General features: G+C 38.5%; 1 protein-coding gene across 1 annotated transcript; it reads left to right on the top strand.

Moving 5' to 3' along the window:
• Nucleotides 1-302: 302 nt before the first annotated feature.
• LOC124081400 (H-2 class II histocompatibility antigen, E-S beta chain) lies at nt 303-1,528 on the top strand (the record flags this gene model as incomplete). Its single annotated transcript, XM_046427589.1, is given in 3 exon segments — nt 303-413; nt 860-883; nt 1,167-1,528. Coding segments are annotated over 3 exon segments (149 nt in total), but the record flags the coding sequence as incomplete, so codon positions are not given.
• Nucleotides 1,529-25,202: the final 23,674 nt, after the last annotated feature.

The following is a 25,202-nucleotide window of genomic DNA, read 5'->3' as shown; positions in this document are numbered from 1 at the left end:
ATTCATTACATAATCTGTGAAGAAAAGGAACCTGAAGCCCTTTCTGACATCCAGGAGTCCAATCATTCATTAGCTTCATCACCCTCGATAGGCCACTAACACAGTTCCTACATCAGGTGTTATTCAGTGCTGGGATATTTTAATGAATTAAATGCATGAAGAATTTAATTTTCTGGGAATGACTAGTTATAGTTCCTGTAGTTCAGGCTTCTTCCCCAGTCTTAGAGCTCTGAATCTCAGTGTCTCAATGAGGAAAGTTGTATTGGGGGTGGGGAATTGCTAAATCTGGCTTCTTCTCTCAGGGGCTCAGTCTGGATCTGCACAGAGCAAGATGCTGAGTGGAGTGGGTGGCTTTGTGCTGGGTTCGCTATTTCTTGTGCTGGGGATGTTCATCTACTACAAGAATCAGAAGGGTAAGGAGCCTGCTGGAGCTGAGTCTCCATAGCTTTTCTGGGAAAAGAAATAGGACCTTGCTGAGGTCAGTTCTTATGTCAGTGGTCCTGTCTGAACCTTTTTTTCATGTGATCTCAGATAGCCTGGAAATTCAGAAGTCAATGTCTGTGGTTACTATGTCAAAACCTAGAGGGTTGTGGCCTATATGGGTATGGAAGGCTAACCAGAGTAGAGGTATGGGTCAAGTACCTTGAGCAAATGAAGGAAGAGCCAGTAACCATTGGATTTGTGTGACAGAAGCTTCCTGGTCACATATTGTCAGCTTGTGCTCCCCTCTCTGCCTTGGCTGATGTGGGCTGTGGTGTTGAAGGAATCAAAGGTGGCAGATCTGAGGCTGGGGATATGGTGTTTGGGGTCAGATTTGCCTCCAGGTCTTTAAGTATCCATCTCCTCTTCTCTTTCCTAGGACGCTCTGGACTTCAGCCAACAGGTGAGGTCCTTTAATCCTCTCTCAGAGATGGATTTGCTTTCCCTACAGCAGAAGGTAGGACCCGAGACAGAAATACTGAGAAAGATTTTGGATTCGATTTTCTGATCAGGCAGTGTGCACTAAACCTTCTTTCCACTTAATGAAAGGCCTGGGCTCTGAAAGAGCTTCGGCATGGAGAATTGATAATTTGTTTTGTTCAATGCTGTCGTGATAGACCCTGAGGGGGAAAGGGAGCCATTTGCAACATTAGGACTGAAACAACACTGTCCTCTGCCTTCTGCAGGACTCCTGAGCTGAAGAGAAGGTGACAACACTGAAGGAAGGACCCATGTCCTGCCTCCCCAAGTCATGAAAGGCTCCTACTTGGCTCTCCTTCTTCCACAGAGACAGGGCTTTCTCAGGACTTGGTCGTTCCTGGTTCAGTGACCCCAAAGAACATGTCCTCCCTGCTGGCCTCCTGAGCCCTTAGCCCTGACCTGAAAGCCCCAGTACAGATACCATGCTGAACTTGTCTTCATTTTCCCCTGACCCATTTTTCTTCAAACCTTCATGACTCCCATGAGTCTGAAATCACTTTGTGCCACTTTACTTTATTCCATTTCTTTTCAAATAAACATGGGGGTGAAAATCCTCTGCTTCACAGAATTTCTTGTTTGTTTTATTATGGTACTGGGGTTTGAATCCAGGGTTACTCTAGCACTGAGCTACATACCAAGCCATTGTATTTTTTTGTTTGTTTGTTATGAGACCAGGTTGTTGAGGCTGGCCTTAAAGGAAATTGTAGTCCTCCTGGCTCAGCCTCCCAAGTCACTGGAAATATAGGTATATACCACCATTCCCAGCTGGTTTATGCAGTTTTAAGGAATAAACAATAGAAAAAAGAAAGGGATCGTTACTTCACAATACAACTGTATTTTCATTTGTATGTTTTATGCATGTAGGGTAATACATAAGTTTAGTTTGGTTGATTTAGGTATTCACCAATGTATACATCAATCAAACATCAGGCTATAGACCATAACTATGATTTTAACTTATCAATGTAAAATCAAAAAATTAAAAAGGCAACGCCTAAAAATTCAGCATAGACTAAACAATTTAAACAAATGTAACAATGGGAAATAAGTAAATTTACAAATAGGAAAAGTAAATCAAACATTTTTTTTTCAAATTTTACTTATACCTAAAACACAGTATTACTGTAATCGAATACCAGTGTATGGATGTATTCATAGATTTCACTTATATTCTATTATAAAAGAGGCAAATGGGTTTCTGAGAAAGTCTTTTAATTGACGGATTTGGGGGTTTCTACTCTTGTGTTGCCTCTGAAGAGCCAGTTCAAATGTAAGTCAAGTCATAATGCAAATAATCAATTCAGAAGTTTATTTCAAAGTAATAATCATTTGGACACAAGTTTTCCACTGTCAGAAATACCTTTGATTTTCAAGCAAATTTAAAATTTATATGATGTATATTTTATTGTAAGTTCTATTGCATAGTATTTATGCAAAGCAGATTTTCCTATAAGATGTTGCTAAGTTGATAGTGATACCTGTTCTAGTTGATGCCAGAACTGTAACTTTACTCTTATTTTGTTTCCTCAGATGAAGATATAATTTGTCTCATTCTATTGGAGATGTGAAATGTAAATTATAAGGTAGAATTAAAATCTATTACATACGTATTTCAGTGACAGTTCTTTGTACTGAGAATAGCAGGAAATCCAATGTAATTGGTTGTATTTTTCTTTAACTCATGATCAGGCAAAGCAGCTGGATGCAGGGCTGCGCAGTTCAGTTGGTCAGTGGCATCTGCATCATCCTGTAACTTCATCTCTGTGTCACAGCATGTCAGCCTTCCTGAGATGACAGGAGGACACCTGCAGCAGATTTAGGCTTCATGTTCTCTCGCAATAGCTCCTAAAGACGTGAAACAGAAACTGTCTCCTCCTGTGTGCTCTTGGATGGAGCAGTTGCACTTCTCCCAGGCATCCCAGACTCCTTCCTCACACATGGGAAGACAGACCATGTGATCACAGGGGCAGCCAAACAACCCATAGTTCAGTGTTTGTGGAGTGGGCCAGATGCACACGTCCAAAGAAAAGACTGTGGGGTTGGGTAGGAAAGAATTATTTTAGGGTGGGGAATTGACAGTTTCTGATACCATTATTTTGCTAGTGTTTTTAGTTAATTTCCTCAGGAAGGCCTGTTGATTCCTGTTTGGTTGTTGTTTATTTAAGCTTTATTTTTGGCCCTGGGGATTGAACCCAGGGGCTTTTACCCAGTGAGTTTCATGCTCAGCCCTTTTTATAACTTTTTATTTTTCAACATGAACTGACTATTTTGCTGAGGCTGGCCTTGAACTTGTGATCTGTCTGTCTCAGTCTCCCATGTAAAAGGGGGATTATAGGTGTGTGCCCCTGTACCCATTCTTGAATGGATTTGAATGTTTTCCTTTTTCTTTTTTTAGACATATTGAGTACTAAGTACCATCTACTAATGAAACAAACAAAAAATTCAAAAAAGATTATTTGTTTTTAGAACTGAAGATACTCATATGTAATTTTATAAGAAAAAATAAGTTTTCCAAAGAGATATTTGAAAAAGATAATTATAAAGGAGGGGCTTTATAAAATGCTAGGACATATTATACATCTACTTTAACAGACACAGTGTTGATTAAATATTCGTGTAGCTCTGTAGCTATAACAGTAGAGATTTAGTTAAAAATAAAAGGAGTATTTCACATCAGTAGAGTATACTCCAAACTCTTTAACAAAATGAATATCTGGTAAATAAAAATTGAAATAAATATGGAAAGTAGAAAACATTTAAAACATATTATTATACCTATCATTTTCATAATAACAGTAAATGTGGTGGAAAGTAAAATGTCTAAAGTCTTTTTTGTTGCCTTGCTAATTGGGATGGATTATGTTACAACTACCGTGGTAAAACAAATGGCAATTTCATAAAAAGTTAAACACCTGTTTGCCACATGATCCAGTAAATCCACTCCTTTGAATCCATCCAAGAGAACTCAAAACATGTTCTCATAAAGATAGGTGGGCCAGTGAGAGCAGCATTGGATATAATGCCCCCAACTAGAAAAAAATCCAAATACCTGACAACTAGTAAATGGATGGTCAATGATATCATTCAACAATCAAAATACAGTTCAATAAAAAAGAACAAAATGATTATACTAGGTACAAAACTGACAAACTTCCAAAAATTAGACTAAGTAAAAGAAACCAGACACAAAATCTCCATAATATGAAATTCAATTTTGTTCCATGTCTAGAAAATATCAATTTGTAAACACAGGAAGTAGATTAGAGGGTGGGTAGCACATGGGGCAGGAGTAGAAATGAACTGTAAGCAGGAATGTTGTGACTGATAGGAACTTCCTAGATTCTGGAGAGAGATGCACAATTTATTAATGTATGTACTAAAATAATTCTATTTTTCTTACAATGAACAAATTTGGTGGTATGTGAACATGCTTCAATAGGTGTGTTAAAATGATTTGTGGGCTGGGGTTGTGGCTTAGTGGTAGAGCACTTGCCTAACAAGTGTGAGGCACTGGGTTCAATCCTTAGCACCATATAGAAATAAATAAACAAAATAAAGTTATTTTGTCCATCTACAACTAAAAATATATTTTAAAAATCCTTTAAGAAAGAAAGATGATTTGTATGGGAAGAAGTCTGAGCAAGTCAGAAAATCCAGAGGACAAAAAGAGAATCTGCATAAAATTTGAGATTTCTTTGTACTAGGAAAAAGGCAAAAGAAGTGTGTAGCTCAGGAAAATTGTTGAAAACCACAAGGAAGACATTAGGCTAAGTGTCTGATGATATCACATTGTCAAAGAATGAATGAATGAATCAACAGAAAGTTGGGCAAAGGATAAGAAGACTATTAACCAAAGAGAAAATCCCAGTAGTCAATAAACATAATTGCTAAAACTCACCAATAATTTGAAAAATACAAGTTCAGTCTATAATGTTAAACTGCTGTCCCTGACCTGCGTGGGCAGCTGAACTTAAGGTCACTCTGTAAATTTCCAGGGACACCAAATAAAACACAGACATACACTTTACTTTTAACCAAGCTTCAGGAAGGCTTCTCAGCTCTCTGTCTCAGGCTCCCTAAATGGAGAGCAAGAGAAAGTCACCAAAGGCTGGTGAGAGAGAGTGAGCATGTTCAGAAGTAGGCTTTTATTGGGGGGACCCTTATTCTTAGAAAGTTCCATACAACAAAGGTCAGAAGGGGCAGGGTTATAAGGGTCAGGTGAGTGTAACTGGGGAGTGCCCCCTTCATCTGAAGACATGCCATCAACTTCCAGACTGGGGCAATGTCCAGGTCACTACAGATGTAGTGAGGGTCAAAGCCTCTTCACTCCAGGATGGAAGATGCAAATCATTCAGAGTGGCTCCTCATGTTTGTCAGGTTGCACAGGACTAAAACACTCAGGGGTCACTCCAGGGGAACTGGGATAACTGGGCTGTGTGAAATAACCACACAAAAGACAGAAATATCTTTTTCCTTTGGGGTCACTGTAATGGCTCCTCTGACCTTAAGGGTCCGCAGAGAGAGAGAGAGAGAGAGAGAGCGAGCACAGGAGCTGACCCCTTTTATTGAGGAGAAGCTATTCAAAAGAGGCAAGGGGTCAGGTTTCAGAGGGCTGAGTCTAGCGTCCTAATTTCTGCTGTCAGCAGATTGACTGACATATAGGTAGGCCACACCCAAGGGCAGAGTAAGAGAAGGGGACACACAAAGGGTGTTTCCATGGAACATTCTATCCCCAACAGGGCAAGAAGTAACATTACAAAGAAACAGGTGAGCATAGCTCCACCCATGGGGATGTAGGAAGGCACGCCCATGCAAGAGGACACAGTTGCTCACACCCTAGAAGACTGGGCTATCCAGATCACAGCGTGACCCCTAATGCCACACTGGGCAGCAGGGGAATAAGACACAGTCACATGCTAGTCAGCCCCCCACATATTCCCCCTTTCTTAATTAAAAAAAAATTGGGGAATTCTATCTTTCATTCACTGGATTCTTGATCCAAGGTCATCACGATCTGCTATTAAAACAGAAAAGAAATTAGTAGAAAACATCATTTTAATAACACAGTCAACTTGGAGGATCCAAGTTATTATTATTATTCTGCCAAACATTCATCAGAAGATTCTTAATCTTTTCCCAGTTTTATTGGGAGGCATTGCCTTTGGCCATAGTAATAACATTTTTATTAGCATGGCATTTAAGCCTCTCCATAAACCATAGAGTAGAGGACTCATTCACATTATTCATTACATTGTCTTCTAGAGCAATATAGTTCTCATCCTCTATCAGTACTTATCTGACCATGAAGGATCTTGGATGTAATTTAAGTCAAACATTAAAAAAATCCATGCATTATAAGTTTTAAGACATAGCGACAAAGACTGCAATTGAAGAGCAAGGAATAATATTTAAAGTAGGCACTTCAGGGATCAGGAGACCAGCAGTTTGCCTAGGTATGGTTAATTGACACACACCTGTTTTAAAGCCTGAACATTAACTTCAACATATTATAGCTCTGAAATATTAGCTGGCAATACCTAGTGATACAATACGTTGTATTCTTACAGGCTACAGGACATTTATCATCCTTTCTCTTAATTTTTACATTTAAGGAGTCAATTAGATCTGCATTAATGTAAATACTCTTAGAAATATCTATTTTAATAATATTTTTGATAATTATCCAGATACAGTCTTAATCACTAAAGACCAGCATAATTGGCTGGTTTAGGTTTCTCATATGCTGTCTTTTTCTTAAAAGATACTTCCAGACCGCCTGTTCATCATAGAATTGACATATAATTGACCATTACAGTCAGGAAAATTAATCTAGTTTCAAGGGTGGACTTTTCAGTCCACACTGCAAGGCACATTAAAGGTGGATCTGGGAAATGGGTCCATAGAAGCCTTTTCATAATTTTTACTTACCTGACAAGCTCATGAAGTTGTATGGTTGTAAACTCTGTAGCTGGAAATTTGCCTTCTTGTGCCATGTTTTTCTGTCATTATCATGATGAATGTTTAAACTCTCCTTTGAAATCTGATTTAATTTATTGAATCATGTTCAGTAACATTAAGACTCTCAATATTACAATTTTTTTAAAAAATTAAAAATATTTTGTAAGATCTAGTGTGTCTCTGGGGTCCTGTATTCCCTGTCTTCTTTATTTAATAGCATTGAGTAAAAGCTTGGTGTAAGCCATAGTATCATCAGTTTAAGTTATAGATAATAGTACAAGTATTTAAATGATAAGAATAGATTTACCTTTTATAATTATTGTAATTTTTTTATTGGTTGTTCAAAACATTACAAAGCTCATGACATATCATCTTTCATACATTTGACTCAAGTGGGTTATGAACTCCCATTTTTACCCCAAATACAAATTGCAGAATCACATCAGTTACACATTCACATTTTTACATAATGCCATATTAGTGACTGCTGTATTCTGCTACCTTTCCTATCCCCTACTATCCCCCCTCCCCTCCCCTCCCATCTTCCCTCTCTACCTCATCTGCTGTTGTTCAATTCTCTCCCTTGTTTTCCCCCCTTTCCCCTCACAACCTCTTATATGTAATTTTGTGTAACATTGAGGGTCTCCTTCCATTTCCATACGATTTCCCTTCTCTCTCCCTTTCCCTCCCCCCACTCACCTCTGTTTAATGTTAATCTTTTCCTCATGCTCTTCCTCCCTGTTCTGTTCTTAGTTGCTCTCCTTATATCAAAGAAGACATTTGGCATTTGTTTTTTAAGGATTGGCTAGCTTCACTTAGCATAATCTGCTCTAATGCCATCCATTTCCCTGCAAACTCCATGATTTTGTCATTTTTTAGTGCTGCGTAATACTCCATTGTGTATAAATGCCACATTTTTTTATCCATTCATCTATTGAAGGGCATCTAGGTTGGTTCCACAGTCTAGCTATTGTGAATTGTGCTGCTATGATCATTGATGTGGCAGTATCCCTATAGTACGCTCTTTTAAGATCCTCAGGGAATAGTCCGAGAAGGGCGATAGCTGGGTCAAATGGTGGTTCCATTCCCAGCTTTCCCAGGAATCTCTATACTGCTTTCCAAATTGGCCTCACCAATTTGCAGTCCCACCAGCAATGTACAAGTGTACCCTTTTCCCCACATCCTCGCCAGCACTTATTGTTGTTTGACTTCATAATGGCTGCCAATCTTACTGGAGTGAGATGGTATCTTAGGGTGGTTTTGATTTGCATTTCTCTGACTGCTAGAGATGGTGAGCATTTTTTCATGTACTTGTTGATTGATTGTATATCCTCCTCTGAGAAGTGTCTGTTCAGGTCCTTGGCCCATTTGTTGATTGGGTTATTTGTTATCTTATTGTTTAATTTTTTGAGTTCTTTGTATATTCTGGATATTAGGGCTCTATCTGAAGTGTGAGGGGTAAAAATTTGTTCCCATGATGTAGGCTCCCTATTTACCTCTCTTATTGTTTCTCTTGCTAAGAAAAAACTTTTTAGTTTAAGTAAGTCCCATTTGTTGATTCTTGTTATTAACTCTTGGGCTATGGGCGTCCTATTAAGGAATTTGGAGCCCGACCCCACAATATGTAGATCGGAGTCAACCTCTTCTTCTATCAGGTGCAGAGTCTCTGATTAGATATCAAGCTGTTTGATCCATTTTGAATTAACTTTTGTGCATGGCGAGAGAAAGGGGTTCAGCTTCATTTTGTTGCATATGGATTTCCAGTTTTCCCAGCACCATTTGTTGAAGATGCTATCCTTCCTCCATTGCATGCTTTTAGCCCCTTTATCAAATATAAGAAAGTTGTAATTTTGTGGATTGGTCTCTGTGTCCTCTATTCTGTACCATTGGTCCATCTGCCTGTTTTGGTACCAGTACCATGCTGTTTTTGTTTATATTGCTCTGTAGTACAGTTTGAAATCTGGTATCGCTATACCTCCAGATTCACACTTCCTGCTTAGAATTGCTTTTGCTATTCTGGGTCTTTTGTTTTTCCATATGAATTTCATGATTGCTTTATCTATTTCTACAAGAAATGCCATTGGGATTTTGATTGGCATCGCATTAAACCTGTAGAGAACTTTGGGTAATATCGCCATTTTGATGATGTTAGTTCTGCCTATCCATGAACAGGGTACATTTTTCCATCTTCTAAGATCTTCTTCTTTCTCTCTCTTTAGGGTTCTGTAGTTTTCATTGTATAAATCTTTCACATCTTTTTTTAGGTTGATTCCCAAGTATCTTATTTTCTATGAGGATATTGTGAATGGAGTGGTTTTCCTCATTTCCATTTCTGAAGTTTTGTTGCTGATATACAGGAATGCCTTTGATTTATGCATGTTGATTTTATATCCTGCCACTTTGCTGAATTCATTTATTAACTCTAGCAGTTTCCTTGTAGACCCTTTTGGGTCTGTTAGATATATTATCATATCACCTGCAAATAGTGATAATTTAAGTTCTTCTTTTCCTATTTTTATGCCTTTAATTTCTTTTGTCTGTGTAATTGCTCTGGCTAGTATTTCAAGAACTAAATTGAATAGAAGTGGTGAGAGTGGGCATCCCTGTCTTATTCCAGATTTTAGCGGGAATGCCTTCAGTTTTTCTACATTTAGGATGATGCTAGTCTGAGGCTTAGCATATATAGCTTTTACAATGTTGAGGTAAGTTCCTGTTATCCCTAGTTTTTCTAGTGTTTTGAACATAAAGGGATGCTGTACTTTGTGGAATGCTTTTTCTGCATCTATCGAGATGATCATATGGTTCTTATCTTTAAGTCTATTGATGTGGTGAATAACATTTATTGATTTCCATATATTGAACCAGCCTTGCATCCCAGGGATGAATCCTACTTGATCATGGTGCACAATTTTTTTGATATGCTTTTGTATTCGATTTGCTAGGATTTTATTGAGAATTTTTGCATCTAAGTTCATTAGAGATATTGGTCTGTAGTTTTCTTTCTTTGAAGTGTCTTTGTCTGGTTTCAGGATCAGGGTGATGTTGGCCTCATAGAATGAATTTGGAAGAGCTCCTTCTTTTTCTATTTCTTGAAATAGCTTGAAAAGTATTGGTATTAATTCTTCTTTGGAGGTTTTGTAAAACTCTGCTGTATACCCATCGGGTCCAGGCCTTTTCTTGGTTGGTAGTCTTTTGATGGCTTCTTCTATTTCTTCCTTTGTTATTGGTCTGTTTAAATTTTGTGTGTCTTCCTGACTCAATCTGTGCAGATCGTATGACTTAAGAAATTTATCGATATCTTCACTATCTTCTATTTTATTGGAATATAGGGTTTCAAAATACTTTCTAATTATCTTCTGTATTTCTGTAATGTCTGTTGTGATATTGCCTTTTTCATCCCGTATGTTAGTAATTTGAGTTCTCTCTCTTCTTCTCTTCGTTAGCATGTCTAAGGGTCTGTGGATCTTATTTATTTTTTCAAAGAATCAACTTTTAGTTTTATCAATTTTTTCAATGTTTTTTTTTGTTTGTTTCAATTTCATTGATTTCCACTCTGATTTTAATTATTTTTTGTCTTCTACTACATTTGCTGTTGTTTTGCTCTTCCTTTTCTAGGGTTTTGAGGTGTAGTGTGAGTTCATTTATTTGTTGTTTTTTTTCTTTTTTTGAGGAATGAACTCCAGGAAATGAATTTCCCTCTTAAAACTGCTTTCATTGTGTCCCATAGATTCCAGTATGTTGTGTCTGTATTGTCATTTATCTCTAAGAATTTTTTTATTTCCTCCTTTATGTCTTCGGTAACCCATTGATCATTCAGTAACATATTGTTTATTTTCCAGGTGATGCAGGATTTTTCCTTCCTTCTTTTATCCTTGATTTCCAGTTTCATTCCATTATGATCAGATATGGTGCATGGTATTATCTCCACACCTTTATATTTACTAAGAATTGCCCTATGGCATAATATATGGTCTATTTTTGAGTAGGATCCATGTGCTGCTGAGAATAACGTGTATCCACTTGATGATGGTTGATATATTCTATATATGTTGGTTAAGTCTAGGTTATTGATTGTGTTATTGAGTTCTATAGTTTTTTTATTCAGCTTTTGTCTAGAGGATCTGTCTTATGGAGAGAGCCGTGTGTTGAAGTCACCCATAATTATTATGTTGTGGTCTATTTGACTCTTGAACTTGAGGAGAGTTTGTTTTATGAACATTGCAGCACCATTGTTTGGTGCATACAAATTGATAATTGTTATGTCTTGTTGGTGGATGGTTCCTTTTAACGGTATATAGTGTCCTTCTTTATCCCTTTTGATTAACTTAGGTTTGAAGTTGATTTTATTCTATATGAGTATGGCCACTCCTGCTTGCTTCCGAGGGCCATGTGAGTGGTATGATTTTTCCCAACCTTTCACCTTCAGCCTGTGTATGTCTTTTCCTATCATATGAGTCTCCTGAAGGCAGAATATTGTTGGATTTGTTTTTTAAATCCAGGTTACTAATCTATGTCTCTTGATTGGTGAATTTAGGCCATTAACATTTAAGGTTACAATTGAAATATGGTTTGTACTTCCAGTCATGTTTATTTATTTATTTATTTTAGTTTGGCTAGTTTTTCCTCTTTGGTTATTTTTCTCCCCCTTTACTGAGATACCTCCCACTGTTAGCTTTGGGTGCTATTTTTCAATTCCTCTTCTTGTAGTATTTTGCTCAAAATGCTTTGCAGTGCTGGTTTTCTGGCTGCGAATTCTTTTAGCTTTTGTTCTTCGTGAAATATTTTAATTTCATTGTCAAATCTGAAGCTTAATTTTGCTGGATACAGTATTCTTCATTGGAATCCATTATTTTTCAGCTTTTGAAATACGTTGTTCCAGGATCTTCTTGCTTTCAAAGTCTGTGATGAAAAATCAGTCGTTAACCTAATTGGTTTACCCCTGAATGTAATCTGCCTCCTTTCTCTCGTAGCTTTTAATATTCTCTCCTTGTTCTGTATGTTGGCTATCTTCATAATCATATGTCTTGGAGATGGTCTATTACAGTTTTGAATGTTTGGCGTCCTGTAGGCTTCCAGGATTTGGCAATCCATTCCATCTTTCATCTCTGGGAAGTTTTCTAGGATTATTTCATTTAATAGGTTGTCCATTCCTTTGTTTTGAACCTCTGTACCTTCTTCTTCTGTCCCAATGACTCTCAAGTTTGGTTTTTTTTATGACATCCCATATCTCTTGGATAGATTGCTCTTGAGATTTAAGCATCCTTTCAGTGTTGACTATATTCTTTTCAAGTTGATAAACTTTGTCTTCATTATCTGATGTTCTGACTTCTACTTGATCTAGTCTATTTGTAATATTCTCGTTTGAGTTTTTAATTTGGTTTATGGTTTCCTGCATTTCTAGGATTACTGTTTGATTTTTTTTTTTTAATCTCTATCTCCTGGTAAAGCTCGTTCTTTGCCATTTGAATTTGTTTGTTTAATTCGTTTTCAAAATATACTTTCATTGCTTGGACTTGCTGTCTCATGTCTTCTCTAATATTCCGTTCCATCTGAGTTAGGTATGCCTTGAGTTCTTTCCCTGTCCATGTTTCTGATGCTTCTAGGTCCTCCTGTAGATTTAAGTTGTCCTGCATTGTTTGTAATCCTTTTTTCCCTTGTTTTTTCATGTTGTTCACGTTACTTTCCAGCTCTGTTTGACTGCTGTGTTTCTGGTCTCTCCTATAAATTTGTTTTGGTTTTGTATATCTCTGTTGTCTCTCCTTTGTGGTGGTAGACTATGCCTAGAAATGTTGGGCTTTATTGTACTTTAAAGCTGATTCATTCAATTCATAAAAGGCTTCCGGATTCTGTATGTATATAGTGATTTGTTGTTTGTTCTTAGGACTTTATGTTTAGGTTAGGTGCTATGATGGTATGAGGGTTAGTATGTCTTGGGTACTTTAGAAGATTGCTCTACTTATGGGGGATACTAACAGGTGATTGGGTCAGGGTGTTGGTAGTAGCTAGGTATTTAGGAGCCCTATAGACAGCCTTGAAACATTCACCTATTTGCATTTAGACAATTACACGTAATGGAAGACGTAATGCTTGGGATGAAAGTTGGGGGGTAGGGGAAGGAAGGTGCTCTTAAAAAGAAAGAAGGAGAGAGAGATAGATTAGAGGAGAATGGAAAGAACAATAAAACTTGAAACAGGAAAGAAAGAAAGAAGGAAAAGGGGAGAAAAGAACAAAGAGAGAAAAAAATATTGATGTCTTAGAGATCCATTTTCTTCTCTTCCAGTAGGCGGTGCTGTGCCCTCCAAGCCGAGCTTCTGCCCTCTACATGCTGATAGCAATTCCTGTAAGGCGGCTCCTGAGAGTCTCTCAGTCCTGTTAGTCCAGAGCCTTTTCACTTCTCTGGCCCCTTCCCCCCTTCCTCCTGCCAGCCAGCCAGCCAGGTCCTGTTCACCGTAGGCGGTTCCCCAAAGAACCTGTTACACTTGTAGCCCCACCGCGTGTCCTAATTCCCGAATGACTGAGCGCTCTCTCTGTCATTCATCTAAGCCCCAGTGCTGTGGTGCAGTGATCTGGGGACCAACAGTTTTAATTTTTCTAGACCCCTTTGGTGGGCCTGCCCCCGGAAACTGGCGGCTAAGACCTTGGGTGTTGCCGCTGGTGGTAAGGGGAGTTGGGGATCGGGAATCCCCTCTACTTCCCTACAGACACCCCCCCAGGGAGATTCCTGAGGTTTCCTGGCTGCTTGTATCTGGAGGGGGTTGGAGTCACACACCTGCTAAAGTGGATTCCACTGGGAAGGAATTCCTTCGGCCGAACTCCGGTGACGTCACCTCTCTGCTATGGTGGGTCCCAGGCTCCTTGCCGTAGTGTCCGAAGGGAGGGGTGGGACTGGTCTGTCTTTGGTTGGTTACAGCTCCCGGTTCGCTACTTCATGAAGGCCTGGCTAGAGACCTCTTCCTAGAGTCCCTGCGCCACACCTGCTGGGCCGCGCCTCGGGGTCTAGCCGCATGGTCATATGGTCACAGGCGGGTGGGCGGTCTCTAGACGCCCATTCGCGGGGGCCGTGGGCGGGCAGTCTCTGGCGGTCGCCGAGTAGAGTCGCGCGGGCAGCGGCTGTCGTGTCCGGACCTCTACACTGCGCTGCGTGGCGGAGATTCACTCTTGTGGGGCAATCTATCACCTCCAAAAATCCTACCAATTGCAGGCAGGTCTCTTTTCAGTGGAATTTCTGAACTATATTTTCAAAAGGCTTTTTGAGAAGCAGTATTCCCGCTGTTTGAATCCCAAGCCATCGAGCAAGTAGGAATGCAGCCTTCCTCTAGGCCGCCATCTTGAATCTCTTGTTTATCATCTTATAAAAGTTTGTACAATAACTTTGAGAATTAGAAATTACTTGAAGTTTGTATTTTCTCCTGAAAGTAACTTAATAGTAAAATACATTTATCTCAAATATCTGTACTATAAGGCAGAGTATCAGATAAATGTATGTATAAAATGTATAAATTATGGGTTTTCTGTTGAAGAAAAACAATTAGACAAATATACATTAACTAAACAATTAGACATATATGTTAATTAGTTTATAGATTAACAACTATAGGTTATATAAATAACTAGAAAAATATTTATTAAGAATAGGGGCATAACTTATAATCGTATTAACTTTAGGTGACCACATGGTTTTTAGATATTTGGATCCATTTCAATTTATTTTTAATTCGGAATGCACTTTTATATGTAACGTCACTTGATGTAACTGAAATAAGATCCTTATGTATACATATTTATTTACTTTTTGTAATTATATAGCCAGGAATGAGAATAAGGATTTTTTGTTCATCACAGGAACATTGCTGCCTTTGTTCCTGTGTCGAGAAAATATATCCTCATAACTTCCAAAATTAAAAGTAAAATTTAGTATCTCTCATCAATACAACATTATTTAGTAACACAACTATAGAGAAAAGTCAGGTTATTGAACTCAAAACTAACTTAAATTTAGGGCTGCAACATAGAAACCTGTGGAGTTAGATTTTGCCTGAAAAAGATCTTTTGTTAGCATTTATAGGTGAGCATTTTTTAAAAATGTAAGCTCTGAGCAGCTCCTGTAGTAGGTCTGAAACAGACAGTACAGGTTAGTGGCTGGAAGGTGGGACCAGAAGTCCTGTCTGAGTGACAATGGAAAGACCAATGGGAAGCCTGCAGAAAGGCAGGAGGCAGGACCAGGTAGTCCACACCTCTTGACAGGCGTCAGGCGGTTACCATGGTGAAGGAAACAGCATGGAATCTGTTGCTCATTGTCCTTGCAAAAATTTCCTGAGATTTTCTAGCTGGTTGCATTTCCTTTGATTTGTCTGTATTCCCCAGCCTGGTCAGGATTCTAAGGCGGGTAGCAGCTAGCTTTGTTTCTGTGACCTGCACTTGCAGCTTGTGTCCTCCTGTATTTTGTACTTTTTCTTGTAGCACGTGGGTGCTTTAAAAGTGAGTTTTAATGGTAGATGCCAGTGTTACCATCAGATCTTAAGGCAGTCTGCATTAGGCATTTAGGTCAGGTCATTTAAGAGTTAAAAGCACTGTCCTACTCTGCTTTATCCCCAGCAGCTGAGCTACATCCATTCTAATCCAGTAGACAGGAATGTGGCAAAGGCATTCAGAATAAATTTTTGGAGTATTCACAAAACAATAGAAAATTAAAATTTACTTCTTTTCAGATAAACTTCACAACATCTTCTTTCCCTTTTTCTCACTGTTCACGCACAGATTTCTAATACATAAAACCCAAAAAATCTTTTACAAAGATTTACAAAAACAATCCAAAAAAGTCCATAAAAGCACTCTTTCCATGGGAGAGAACTCAACTTAACAACATAGCCCATTAATCATCTTAATAACTCTTACATTCATTTAAAGTCTCTAGAATTTTAAAAATTATTATTTTTTCTTTCTAAAGACAAATTATTCCCCAATATTAAAAGTTTAAAGTCACAGATTTTCCTTCTGTCTAATTCTCTTACTTTCTACAATTCAGCCCCAATACTCTGCAATCCTAAGCATGCTTAACTTCTGGAGAGAAATTTCAAACCCATTAAACTTTTAATATTTATATTGGAGTTCCCCATATGGGCCACCATTTGCTTTCCCAGCAACTTAAACACTCAGACCTTTAGTTCACACAGGGATGCTGCTTGCCAGGTTGCATGTGACTAAAACACTCAGGGGGTCACTCCAGGGGAACTGGGATAATTGGGCTGCCTGAAATAACTACACAAGAGACAGATATACGTGACTGCATGACCAATGTAATTCTGCAACTTGTACACTCAGAAAAATGAGAAATTATATCCCATCTGATTCAATTGTATATGTCAAAATCATTGTGCTGTCATGTGTAACTAATTAAAACTAATAAAATAAAGAAAAAAACAGACAGAAATACCTTTTTCTGTGGGGTTGTTGTGATGGCTTCTCTGAACTTAAGGTTCTAGAGAGAGAGAGAGAGAGAGAGAGAGAGAAGGTGTTGACCCCTCTTTTTGAGGAGAAGCTATTCAAATGAGGCATGGGGTCAGATTTCAAGGGGCTGAGTCTAGCTTCATGATGTCTGCTGTCAGCAGGTTGACTGATATCTAGGAAGGCCACACTCAAGGGCAGAATAAGAGAAGGGGACATACAAAGGGTGTTTCCATGGAACATTCTATCCCCAACAGGGCAAGAGATAATATTACAAAGAAACATGTGAGCATAGCTCCACCCATGGGGATATAGGAAGGCAGGCCCATGCACAAGGACACAGTTGCTGGCACCCTAGAAGACCAGGGCTATCCAGATCACAGCATGACTACAGATGCCACATCAGGCAGCAGGGGAATCAGACACAGTCACATGCTATTTGGCCTCCCAAAATAGCTCCCAACAAATTGGAAAATATAGTGGTTTATTTTTTTTTTATTATTATTATTATTATTATTATTATTATTATTATTTTAATACCAGGAATTGACTATAGGAGTACTTTACTTCAGAGCTATACCCACACTCCTTTTTATTTTTTTATTTTGAGATGGTGTTTTGATAAGTTGCTGAGGGTGTCCTTAAGCTGCTGAAGCTGGCCCTGAAATTGCAATTCTCCTGCCTTAGCCTCCACAGTAGCTGAGATTAGAGGCATGTGTCATCATGTCCAGGAATAGTGGTTTGTTTGAAATTAAGGAATTTGAAGATATTAAGAGAATGGAATCACTCATATGCTATAAGATGACATTTGGATCTTATGCATAAAAATATGAACATGAATGAGCATGCCTAATATGACAGTGTAGATAGTCTAGTACTTCTACACTAGGACTTTATGCTCTAGATAGATTCTCACCTACATGGCCCAAATGGCAGATAAAAAAATGTAAGAGAAAATAAAACATTGTGAATATTTAGACAGAAGTTAAATAAATAATGGTATAGTTATTCCAGGGGAATAATGTACAGGGCTTTAAGTGAATGCCCCTGAACAATTAACAGAGATTAGAATAAAATTAATAATTAGAGATAGTGCCAACTAATACATAGAAAGTTATAATGTCATTCTCATCACTAGAAAACAAAAAATGTATAAAATAATCTAATAGGTAAAATTAATTTAAAAATTATTTTAAAACTTCTAAGTGTTACCAATAAAAGAAGTCTAAAATCCCAAATTCCAGAAATGGACAAGTGCTGATTAGGACAACAGAGAAAAATGTCCACTCTTATTCTCTTGAGTCATTTGATGAATCTTGATGTGGGTAAAACCTGGGGGATGCACAGAAAGGGAGATAATGACAGGGCGAGGAGAAACCACCCTCTGGGCTTGTGTGATGGATTGAAAGTTATGGAGGTCTCAAATGTAATATATATCAACTTTTCCCTACCAGCTTCTGCGTCTTTTAGGATTTTTGCTGAGTTCAGTGTGGTGGTGTGGGAACTTTGAGATAGACAGAAGGCAGAAAACATCTCTATAGCTAAATGCAAACAAACAGCAGTCAGCAAGTGTAGACATGAACAACATTCAACCACATGGACTGAATTGGAATTTATAATAGACCTGAATATTAATGACATCCTATACCTACAGGATATTTCTTTACATTGGGGCAAAAATCCATCAAAATGAAACATACTATGGACAAACACCTGTGATGATAACTTCAAAGAGTTGAAAATCACAAAGAATGTATTCTCTCACCACAATCTTGTCACATTACAAATCTATAAGATTCAGAAAGTCTCCCATATTCTTGAAAGTGAAGCAAGTCATTTCTATGTGACCTATGGTTTGTCAAATAACAAATTGATAGAAATGACAAAATAATCTAAAATAACATCATATTAAATTAGATTTTCAAAAACTTTAATATCCAATCAAAGAAATCTTTAGATGCGACTTTATAGTTTTAAATTTTTACATTATAAAAGAACTGATATATAAGCATCAATTATCTCAACTGATAAATTTGGAAAAAGAAAAGCAATTTGAACTTAAAAAATAAAAAAAAGAAACAAATAAACATGAGAAAAACTAGTATATTTGAAAATAATTTTCTAGTAAAGAAAATAAAGTCTGAAGATTTATGCTTTCTATTTTGATAAACCTGCTTGCAAAACTAATAAGGAAGGAAAAAACCCAAATAATGAATCATTAACTGTGGAAATGAAAAAGATGATATTCTCAGAGGTCCTTACAGACAACAAGAAGATAGTAAGAGAATGTTATATAGAATTGTATGCTAGTGGATTTGATATTTTAGATGAAAGTCTTTGAAAAACACACTATTTTACTATCTGCTTCTGTGTGATCACTTGGCTGCAACTTAGTAGTTTAGGTTATAGCCATGTAATAATTTCCCATAGCTCTGGGAACTGATGGGACTCAGCTGGGGTTTCTCATTGGGTGTCTCATGTGGTTATAGTCAGATGGTTTCTGGAGCTCAGGTTTTCAAAAGGTGCAACTTGGACATGAGACAGTATCTCTGCCACTTTTTGGGGGGGCCTCTAGGGACTTATGTGGCCCTATCTTCAATGAAGACCAGCTTCCAAGGGTTGGGCTGAGCATTCCAGGAATATTTTCTCCAAGACAGCAAAGTAACAACTGCAAGATATCTCTAGACATAACCTAATAATTGTGGGGAATCATTTCTACCAAATGTTATTTGTCTGTGAACCCAAATTTGAGAAAAAAAGGACATACAGACTGCCTCTTTGAAATGAATTTCAGATTATTTGAACTCTTCTTTAATCAAGTACACATAATTTTTCAAAACTGATTAAGAAGATGGTGAATTAGAGGAAGGGTGCACTTCCCAGCAGTTGCCTAGCACCAAACTCACAAAGTGGCTGCCCTCAGCCAGGTGGATAACAAAGGGAACTCACTGAAACTTAATACTGGGCTGTAAAAGAAACTACAGGGACACAGAAACTCAGAAACTTTGAAGAGAATACAAGAAAAAATATGTTAGGAGACATGCCAGCTCAGCTGGCAGCAGCAGTGGAGAGCTACTGGTCGGGGGGTGAGGGGAGCACAGGCAGAGCTAATGAAACAAGTTGTTTTTGCCTGGTGGCTCCTGTGGATTAAGGAGGGAGGCTGATTTAATGGACACAAAGTCAGTGGACATAGAGGTTCAGTGAAACCTGTTAGGGTCTGTAAACAAATCAGGATGGCGCCTGGCATTTTGCCAGAGGGAGTGGTTTGTGAAGTAATACCAGTGAGCCATTAAGTGTGGAGATTCCTTATTGGTTGACTGCTGTATCTAGTTTATGTTAATTAAGATAAGCTGTGTGTAATGTATATATACCCCTCCTGTCCTACAATAAATGGCTCCCACTCCTGCTGTATCAATGTACACAAGTTGTTCGTCACCCCTCGGTTATTTTGCTGCAGCTGGACTGCGGCAGATAGTGGCCCGTCCGGGGAGCCCCGGGACACTCGGGGGTAAGTGACAAAAAAAAGCTGCCTGTCCATGGATAGGATGGGAGCAAATCTGCTCGTCCTAGATAGGGCGAGAGGAAAAATGGCCATTTTGAAAAAATGGAGAAGATTGATACAGTATGTTTGTGTCTTGTTTTGTCTTGAAATGTTGTATTGTCTTTGTGATGAAAATATGGAAGGGGTGTTAAGTAAATTGATAAGGGAAAGAGGCACCCCATTGCTACCAAGAATAGTTAGGGCATGTGTTGATGGAAGCCCAGGAACTCTAGTCAGAAAGAAGAAAGTTCAGAGGAGGAAGGATTATCAGGAAAGTTGCAGCAAAAGACTATTACTGAATACTTTTCATTACCAGAGGGTGCGTGAATCTGCGAGGTGGCTGCCACGTGCGCGAGCTGGTCATGGCGCAGCAAGGACTTTCCAAGTGTCGGCAGCCGGCTCTTCCCCGCCCCCCGCCCGGGGAGCGGGACGCCACTTCGAGAGCCCAAATCCAAACCTGACCCAGAGGCACAGTCTCGCAGGCTCTTGCTCCCTGTGCCCAGTGGCAGTTTGAGTCCGGAACACTCCCCAGACTCTCCCCGGGGCCATCTGGGTCTGTCCAGGACACTGCAGGCGGAAGACGGCCTGTGTCCCTGAAGTTTGATCATTTCCAATGTCAATAACTACAATGGTTCTCCCACACCTGAAAGCTAATGAGTAATGAGCACTATTAAGGCTTATTTCAAATGTAAAAAACCTTGAGATAATATACTAAATTGTTCAGAAGGTTATTTTCTTAGTGCCTGCTGGAATACTACAGGATTTTCTTTAGCATCATTGCCGGAGTTCCTGCCTTCGTCCCAGTGCCGGTGAAGATGAGGGTGAAAGAATTTCCAGTGTTGCTGAGAACCAGACGAGACTTCGGATCAAACTAGCTGCCTGCAGAACTTACCTGGACTATGATTTAAGCTAGCTGCCTGCAGAACTTACCTGGACTGTGATTTACCTGGACTGTGAGTTAATCTATTGAGACACTGCTTTACCTGGACTGAGACAACAAACTGTAATCTACAACAAATTGTAACTCGGTATCTTTGCTAACGGTATCATTCCTGGTATAATTTTTCCAAGGGCTTCTTGCATGGAGCCATCAATTGGCTTGGTATTGTGGCATTTTGTATTCTCCCCTTCTGCTTGTAGCAGATTATTCATGGTGTTTGTGTAAAAGCCACTATGGTCGTTATTTAAATTAAACAAAAGGGTGAAATTTTAAGGTCTATAAACAAGTCAGGATGGGGCCTGGCATTTTGCCAGAGGGAGTGGTTTGTGAAGTAATGCCAGCGAGCCATTAAGTGTGGAGATTCCTTATTGGTTGACTGCTGTATCTAGTTTATGTTAATTAAGATAAGCTGTGTGTAATGTATATATACCCCTCCTGTCCTACAATAAATGGCTCCCACTCCTGCTGTATCAATGTACACAAGTTGTTCGTCACCCCTCGGTTATTTTGCTGCAGCCGGACTGCGGCAAAACCAACCCAAAATTTATTAGATCCTGGGGGCAGAGAGTTCATTGGCACTTAGATCCTGGCCCAGAAAATGACTTCTGCTGCAGTCTGGGAACTATCTATAATCACTGTGTGACATCGAGCAGAGACAAATTAGGATCACATGAAGTAATCAGCCACCTGTCACATTTTACTATCTGCAAGGTGTGCCTGAACCAGAGTGACTGAAATAGCCACAAAAATAATTATCCCTGGTTCATATAAGACTTGAACAACAAGGGGAGAAAGCTCATTTTGTTGCTGATGCTCCATACAGCAATTGGGAAGACACCTATACTGGCCACCTGGGAGTCTGCACTCCAGGGCAGATACACAGAAATTCACATTCACAGCAGTGAATTTGAAAATGTGGAAGGTTAGTCTCTATGCCCTAAACATGAATTTTTTTCTCAATGTGAATTTTACCAGAGGTGCTGGAGATCCACAGGTCCAGCAAAGACCAGCATCAAATGTGGATCAAATCTCAAATATCCACTGGCAGAGTTCCAAAATTTACCCAAGATTAAACCCTAACTACTAGAACTTCCAATTTAGAACTCTGCCTCACCCCCTCCACAGGATTACAGAAGTCATCAGCACTCCCCTGTCTATCCAAACCTGTACTGGGAGACTGGAAGCTGAGATTTATATTTAGCTGGCAACTAGATGAGGAATACAAAGACAACACACATCTCAAGGGTTACAGAGCCAAAAAATAAATATAAAGAATGAAAATTTTTATATTTAGCTGCCCAAAGTTTTAACCACCACACTAGAAACAAGTTAATTATTTCTCATCAAGATATATTTCTCTCCCCACCTTTTTTTCTCCATGTTCACATTTTTAAATTTTTTCTTCCTTTTTTAAGTTTTAACATTTTTAAAAATTGCAAATATCATTTTATTATATCACACTTACATTACACATGGTTGTGTGTGAGTGTGTGTATGCAGTTGGTGTGTGTTTTCTCAGTGCCAATATGTTCAAAAATTTATATATATATATATATATATATATATATAATTTTACTTTCACATTAATATTTTAATTCTGCACTTGTTCATTATTTAGCCTTGATTTGACTTAGATGGGGTATAATTATATGGGGGTTCAAGTGCTTTAAATCTTACATTTTTTTGTTTGTTCATACCTTGGTTCTTGTTCCTTTTCTTCCCAGGCAGTCAAATCTCCCACCTAAATTCACAATCCCCTAATTAAAGATTACACAGATATTGGAATGGATGAAATTCCTGAGAAAGATTAGAGAAAATTATTTTTAAAATGTTTAGTGAATTAAAAGACAATCCAAGGAATTAATTAAGATAGCAAATGGAGATGAAAGATCATTTCAATAAAGAAATTAAAACATTTAAAGAAAACCAATCAGAACTCCTTGAAATGAAAGACAGTATGAATCACATTACAAAATCACTTGAAGTCATAAACAAGAGATTAGATTGCATAGAAAAGAGCTTCAGGCTTTGAAAATAGGGTACATGAACTTGAGTACACAGTATGCAATAAAGGGAAAAAATGACAGAACATGAACAGAATTTACAAGAACTCTGGGAAATCTTTGAGAGACTATACCTGAGAATCATTTTGACAGACGACAACATAGAGATACAGGATAAAGACATTGAGAACACTTTTAATGAGATAGAAACAGTAAACTTCCCCCATATCAGAAATTAGATAGCCACATACAAAGGCATGTAGGATCCTAAACATACAAAATCAGCAAAGAAGCTCCTCATGACAAATCTTAATCAAAAGGCCTAATATAGAAAATAAAAAGAAGAATGTCAAAAGTTGGAAAAGAGAACCTTCAAGTCACATTTGAAAGCACATGAAAGAGAATACAAAAAGAAAAAGAAAAATGAAGGCAGACCTCATGGACCAGAGAAGATTTATTCAGCACTGGAGGGGCACATCTTTGGGGGCAAAATGGTGGCAGACCACCACAAGGGTCTGGCTTTTATAGGGTCTTAGCAAAGCCATGTCATGGGAGGAGTTAGTTACTTTTTGTGGGCCCTCTTGATGGGCAGGGCCAGATTATGAGAGGAATTTTGGTGGTATATTTAATTTAGGGTGGGGCAGGAGGGCAGGTAAGTAACAATATTTATCATTCCAGACTCTGAAAGGGATATAATGTGTTTGGTGATTTTATCATATCTGGCTACTTCCTTCTGAGAAGGGGCAGAGTAGGCGGTCCCTGTCTGAGATCTGCAAGAGAATAAGGAGATGGAGAATATTTTAGGCTCCTACATGGTTCTGGTGGTTGAGGCTTGAGTGGGGTGTAGAGGGAGGAAATTTTGACATCAGTATGGGTCATTCCTTCCTTATGGGGCTCAGGAGAGTCATGTTGTGAGTGAAGGAGGAGAAAGGCTTTTGCGTGTTCTTTGGAGGTAGTCTGGGCTCGATGGGTCATGTTGTCAAGAAGTTGCTTCTGTATAAAGTTACAAAGTGGGGGGAAAGGATATTATGAGAAAAATGAGTATTAGAAGGATTAAAAGAGGAAAAGCCAAGAAGCCCACCATTTAATAATCAGGTAGTTCTCACTATGCTGTTCCAATAGGTCCTGTAGTTATTTAACTTTATCCCTTACCAGTCCTGAATGATTGACATAGAACAACATTCTTCCCTGAAAATGAGACAAAGGCTACCTTGTTAGGCAGTAAGGAAATCTAGGCTCCAATTATTCTGAAGGATCACAGATGCCAGGGAATCCAATTGATTTTGTAAAGTCAGTACCAAATTGGTAACTTACTGGGTATCTTCAATAACCTGTCCTGACAACTTTTTATAGTAGTAACCAGAAGTTCCTAATCCTGCTGCTCTTGTGCCAATCCCAGTGGATATCTCTAGCCCTATGAGAAAGAAAATAAACTGAAGAAATATCCGGATAATGGTGCTCTCTTGTGTGTACTATTATCAGAATAGGCAAACTTTCAGTTGTTAGGTAAAAAGTCAATTTGAGGAGTAAGGAAGATAAAGATATACAGGTGAGACCAATTTTTGGTAGGCAGGGGTAAATATGAGCCTCACATAGGATAAAATGCCTCAGAATTTGGGGGCGTCCAGGCTGTGGGACTGAAACAAGTGTACATCTGTACATCTTATGTTCTATTAAAAGAATCAATTTTTTCTTTTAAGTTCCCATACTTTGGTTATGATTGTTTTTGCTAGGTGTCCAAGAAAAAGCTGGTCAAATTGATGTTGTTCTTATCTATTGTTAAGAGTTATCTGACTTCCCACAGGGATCACTCTTGGGGAACTTAAGAGAAGCCTCTTACCTCTTCTGGTGCCATCTGCTAGGAGGGTTAGGGTCTCCTTGATGACGTGGCTTCCTTTGGAAGCATCAGGGATGTCTTCCTTCTCCAAAGACCCTTCATTTTGCAGCATGCGCACTGGTCAGCTTTCTGTTCTCCAGAGTCTCAATGATTCCCCTGATGGGGAGGTCATGTGACCCAGAGTTGCAAAACCCTTAAAGAAGTTCCCTTGTTCATTGGGTTTAAGCTGACTCAGAGGACAAGAGGCAAATATTGGCTATTTTCTTTCTTGGCCTTTTTACTTCCTTAACTTTAATCTCTAAGCTTTGGTCTGAAACATCCAGCAAGCCAGTTTCACCAGTCTTAAAGTAAGAGTACTGGGTTTTAACTTTAATGTCTATAACTTTACAGCAATTCACCCCTTTTATTTAATTAGGGGTCAGTATTAGTACTGAAAGTTAACCTTACATTCTGTTTATAGATGATGGCCTAATATGTCAAATTAACTTAGGTTATTACATTGAAAGTTCTAGTTCTAGA

The sequence above is a fragment of the Marmota monax genome, unplaced genomic scaffold (genome assembly GCF_021218885.2).
Source record: "Marmota monax isolate L192 unplaced genomic scaffold, Marmota_monax_Labrador192_F-V1.1 WCK01_AAM20220418_F8-fsc01431, whole genome shotgun sequence".
Lineage (NCBI taxonomy): Eukaryota > Metazoa > Chordata > Mammalia > Rodentia > Sciuridae > Marmota > Marmota monax.
Note: the sequence above shows the minus strand (reverse complement) of the source record. Positions and strands in the feature narration are given on the sequence as shown.